The sequence below is a fragment of the Leptopilina heterotoma genome, unplaced genomic scaffold (genome assembly GCF_015476425.1).
Source record: "Leptopilina heterotoma isolate Lh14 unplaced genomic scaffold, ASM1547642v1 Lhet_509, whole genome shotgun sequence".
Classification (NCBI taxonomy): domain Eukaryota; kingdom Metazoa; phylum Arthropoda; class Insecta; order Hymenoptera; family Figitidae; genus Leptopilina; species Leptopilina heterotoma.
Genome location: NW_025111109.1, coordinates 528,478 through 534,379, shown reverse-complemented (window position 1 = coordinate 534,379; position 5,902 = coordinate 528,478). Strand labels below are relative to the sequence as shown.

General features: G+C 18.7%; 1 protein-coding gene across 1 annotated transcript; it reads left to right on the top strand.

The window, feature by feature from the left end:
- The first annotated feature begins 882 nt into the window (after window positions 1-882).
- On the top strand, window positions 883-1,925 carry LOC122507669 (stress response protein NST1-like). Its single transcript, XM_043620505.1, has 3 exons — window positions 883-886; window positions 1,064-1,277; window positions 1,736-1,925. Exons 1-3 carry the CDS (start codon window positions 883-885, stop codon window positions 1,923-1,925), a joined length of 408 nt encoding a protein of 135 aa, XP_043476440.1.
- The last annotated feature ends 3,977 nt before the right edge of the window (window positions 1,926-5,902 follow it).

The following is a 5,902-nucleotide window of genomic DNA, read 5'->3' as shown; positions in this document are numbered from 1 at the left end:
TGACAAACATATTTGCAAAATAGGAGGGAAAGTAATTCAATTTTTTCAAAAAAATGCTAAAAATGACCCTGTCCCCCCCCCCTTAACTTTTACAAATCTCAACCTAGTGAGCTGAAATTCGGTAGGGATCTTAAGTTTCAAGTGTAGATTACAGGAAAAATATAGCGAACCTGATTGGTGGAGATATTTGGGAACTAGAAGGGAAAGAAATTGAATTTTTTTGAAAAAATTGCAAAAAATGACCCTGTCCCCCCTCTTAACTTCTACAAATCTCAACCTTATGAGCTAAAATTCAGTAGGGATCTTCAGTTTTAAGTGTAGATTACAGGAAAAATATAGCGAACTCGATTGACGGACATATTTGCGAACTAGGAGGGAAAGAAATTCAATTTTTTCGAAAAAATTGCAAAAAATGACCCTGCCCCCCCCCTTAACTTTTACAAATCTCAACATTATGAGCTAAAATTCGGTAGGGATCTTTATTTTTAAGTGAAGATTGAGGTAAAAATATAGCGAACTCGATTGACGGACATATTTGCGAACAAGGAAGGAAAGAAATTGAATTTTTTTGAAAAATAAAAAAATAATATAAAATAAAATAATAAAAATATTTATTCCAAATTTAAAAAAATATATTAGCAGTTTTTTAATTATTTTTTTTATATTTTTAAGAATTGTTGAAATAATTAAAAATAACAAAATTTATTTGAATATGAGCTGTAGATAAAAAAAATGAAGATAGATAAAAAAAAATACAATCAGTTTTTATTAATCGTTGTCATTTCACGTGCCAAAAATAAAATTTGAATAAATATTGAATTTTATATTATTTAATATTAGTTAATAAATTATATTTAATATAAAATAAATTTTCGAAAAATAATGGGTAAGTGAGATAATTTAATTATTAAAAAGAATTTTAATTTTTTTATAGTTGTAAATGGTTATAATTTTTTAAAATTATGATTTAATATTTTATTAGTTTCATTTTATTATAATATATTAATAATAAAAAATTTAAATTTTTCAGTTTTTGGATTTTTGAAAAGTTTTTTTTATAAAGAAAAGGATCCAGAAAAACGCGAGACCAAGGAGAAATTATGTGAAAATAAAGAAGAAATAGAAGAAAATCGTGATGGAAGACAGGAATTATGTGAAAAGAATAATGAAAAAAAAGAGAATAGAAATGAAGAAGGCAAGAAGAAAAGTGTAATTGACGAAGAAGAAAATTTGGAAAGGAATTTGAGAATGAGGCAAGAGATGAAAGAAAAAGATAGGTATGAATATATTAAATTTAATTTTTGGTGTTTCTTTATGTGAATAAAAAATAATATAATAATAATATAATAATATAATCAAAATTATAAATATTTAGGAAATTTATTTTAATAAAAAATTTTTTTTAGAATTTATTTTTATTATTTTTATTTATATTATTGTTTTATACATATATTTTATACATATATTAATTAATGATAATTAAAAAATAATAATTCAATAATAAAAATTAATTTATTTTTATATTTAATATAATGATTTTTATATGTTAAATGGGATTTAATGAATAATATTTAACCTCTGCGCCGGCGGCAAAAAGAGATCACACATGACTTTCGTTGGCCCCAAGTTCAGCAAGTGTCTGGCTGTTTAAGGGGCCAATGAATATCTTGCGCAAGCTCTTTTGGTAGTTGATAGCTAAATTAAATATAATTAATTTATTATTATTTAATTTCAGAGATATTGAACGTTTGCAATGGGAAATTCGAAGACTAGGTGGAAAGAAGGATGAAAAAAAGGAGAATAGAAATGAAGAAGGCAAGAAGAAATGTGAAATTGACGAAGAAGAAAATTCGGAAAGGAATTTGAGAATGAGGCAAGAGATGCAAGAAAAAGATAGGTATGAATATAATAAATTTAATTTTTAGTGTTTCTTTATGTATAAATAATGTAATCAAAATTATAAATATTTAGGAAATTTATTTTAATAAAAATTTTTTTTAATAATTTATTTTTATTATTTTTATTTATATTATTATTTTGTACATATATTAATTAATGATAATTAAAAAATAATATTTTAATAATAAAAATTAATTTATTTTTATATTTAATATAATGATTTTTATATGTTTAATGAGATTTAATAATATTTAACCTCTGCGCCGGCGGCCAAAAGAGATCACATGTGATTTTCGTTGACCACAAGTTCAGCAAGTGTCTGGTTGTTTAAGAGGCCAATGAATATCTTGCGCAAGCTCTTTTTGTAGCCGATAGCTAAATTACATTTAATAATTTATTATTATTTCATTTCAGAGATATTGAACGTTTGGAATGGGAAATTAGAAGATTATTTGAAAAGAAGGATGAAAGGCAAGAGAATAGACATAAAGAAGACGAGAAGAAAACAGAAATTAATGAAGGAAAGAATACAAAACGAAATTTCAGAAGGAGACAGAAGATGAAAGAAAATGATAAGTATGTATATGTTAAATTTAATTTTTTGTGTTTCTGGATTTATAAATTTAATGAAAATTATATATTTTTAGAAAATTAATTTTAAAAAAATAATTTTTTTATTATAATATTTTATTTAATACAATTTTAAAATTGTAAAATTATTTATTTGACTAATAATTATTAGAGACAATTTGACAGCATTTTAATTATGAATTAAATATTAAATAAAAATAAATTAAAATTATAAGAAATTTATATTGTTTTTGAAGTTTTATATTTTTTATCATAATAATTTTTTTATTGATTTATATAATAAAAATTTAATATTATTTTATTTTATTATTTTAAAAAAATTAGAAAATTGTTAAACTTGATTTTGAAAAAATTATGTTAAATTTAATTTTTTTTGTTTTTGGATTTATAAATTTAATAAAAATTATATATTTTTAGAAAATTAATTTTAAAAAAATAATTTTTTTATTATAATATTTTATTTAATAAAATTTTGTTATTTTCATAAAAATATAGATCATACGTGATTTTCGTTGCCTCACGTTCAGCAAATGTCTAAATGTTTTAGAGGCAAATTAATATCTTGTGCAAGGTCTTTTGATAGCAGACAGCTAAATTAATATAATTAATTTATATTTTTTATTATTAAATTTCAGAGAAATTTCACGTTTGCAGTGGGAAAATAGAAGATTGATAGAAAAAAACAAAGAACTTTATGAAGAGCAAAAAATAAGATATTCAGGAAGATCGAGAATAAATAATCAAAGATACACAAACTTGCCATATTATACAAAAAAATTTAGACCTCCTGGACAATTCCAATCACGAAATTCATGTCAACAATACATACCAGAAATAAATTACGCACAACAAAGAGCATGCACACAACCACCAACTTGTCAAACACACACTCAATATTCGCCAAATTTTCAATATTCACAAAACACAAGATGCACAGAGCATTCACCATATTCTTCATGTTTTCAAAGATTTTAGTTTAAATGTATTATTATTCAATTATATCTCATTTTACGAAAATGAATATTAATTAAATAAAAAAAAATATTTTTAATATTTCAATTCTTTAAACTTTTTTTTTGTTAATGTTATTTTATTTATTTTATTTATTTTATTTATTTTATTTATTTTATTTATTTTATTTATTTTATTTATTTTATTTATTTTATTTATTTTATTTATTTTATTTATTTTATTTATTTTATTTACTTTATTTATTTTATTTATTTTAATTATTTTATTTATTGTTATTAAACGTTCGAAAATCAATAATAAAATTAAAAAATTGTTAATAAAAATATAATTTTATGAATTTATAATTTAAAAATTTTATTTTAATTATTAAACTATTATAACTATATTAAAGAATAAATAAAAATATAGTGATTTATTTTATTTATTTCACAAAGATTAAAAAATACAATTTTAAAATTGTAAAATTATTTATTTGACTAATAATTATTAGAGACAACTTGACAGCATTTTAATTATGAATTAAATATTAAATAAAAATAAATTAAAATTATAAGAAATTTATATTGTTTTTGAATTTTGATATTTTTTAGCATAATAATTTTTTTATTGATTTATATAATAAAAATTTAATATTATTTTATTTTATTATTTTAAAAAAATTAGAAAATTGTTAAACTTGATTTTGAAAAAATTTTACATAAAGTTATTTATTTATTTTGTTTTCTATTTATTGATTTTATTATTATTCTTGTTTTCCCATTCTAAAAAAGCAGCTAATATATCCTCATCATCAGAGTCAGTCATTTCTGTAAAAGAAAAAAATTATAGTTATATAATATATAAAATTAATTATTAATTATTAATTATAAATTTGTAAACTCATTTTATTAATATTTGCAAATAATTAATTAATTAAAAAATTTTTAATATTAAAAAATATGTTATTACCAAACTTATTATTTTGTTGATTTGAATTTTCTGTAGAACATCCTGGTAAATCTGAAATAAAATTTTATTAAAATTTGATATACTATTATTATTATTATTTTTATATATTATTTTTATAATTAATATTAATGAAAATAATAATATATATTAAAACTAACCTTGCGTTAAATTTTGAATAGAACTGGTTTTTGAATCTAAAACAAACAAGTAAATTTAAAAATATTTAATAATTAATTAATTTACTAAATAATAAAATTAATATTTAATTTTTTGAGTAGGAACTAACCTTTAATATTTTCTTTACGCGTAGAACATTCTGGTAAATCTGAAATAACATTTTATAATTTTAAAGGAAAATTTATATAATATTTTTATTAATAATACCTATTAATAAAAATAAAATTATATATTAAAACTAACCTTCCTTAACCATTTCTTTTGGTAATTCATTTGAATTATTTTCATTTTCTGTAATGATAAAAATATTTAATAATTAATGAATTTAGTAAATAATAAAATTAATAATTAATTTTTTGTGTAGAAACTAACCTTTAATATTTTATTTACGTGTCGAACATTCTGGTAAATCTGAAATAAAATTTTATAATTTTAAAGGAAAATTTATATAATATTTTTATTATTAATACCTATTAATAAAAGTAAAAATATATATTAAAGCTAACCTTCCTTAACCATTTCTTTTGGTAATTCATGTAAATTAGTTTCATTTTCTGTAATGATAAATATATTTAATAATTAATGAATTTAGTAAATAATAAAATTAATATTTATTTTTTTAATTTTTTTTTGTAGAAACTAACCTTTAATATTTTCTTTATGTGTCGAACATTCTGGTAAATCTGAAATAGAATTTTATAATTTTAAAAAAAATTTATATATTATTTTTATTATTAATATTAATAAAAGTAATATAATTATATTAAAACTAACCTTGTTTAACCCTTTTTTGTCAATTCATCCGAATCATTTTCATTTTCTGTAAAACATAAAAACGATTTAAAAAATTGTTAATATTTTAATTATTATTATTAAATATTTATATTTTACTTACTTCTTTTATTTTGTTCCATATTTTAATATTAATAATTATTTTTTAATTTATTCAAATCTTATTTCTCTGAAGGAAAAAGCCAAATTTATTAATATAATTCACTGTTTACTTTTTTTAATTTCGAGATAACTTCATATTGAACCTGACATTTGAAAAAAATATTGATTGAATGTTTTTGAATTTTAAGCTAATTTCATATTGTACCTGACATTTGAAATAAAGTATTTAATTGATTAATGTTAGAAAAGTTTCATTTACATAATTTGAAATAAATAAAAAAAATAAATAAAAATTACTGGATGAAATAATAACAATGTAAAATTGTTTTTAAAAATAAAAATATATAAAAACATTGAAGGATATTAAAAATAATTAAACGAATATGAAATAAATTAGAAAAAAACACATTGGAATAAAAGT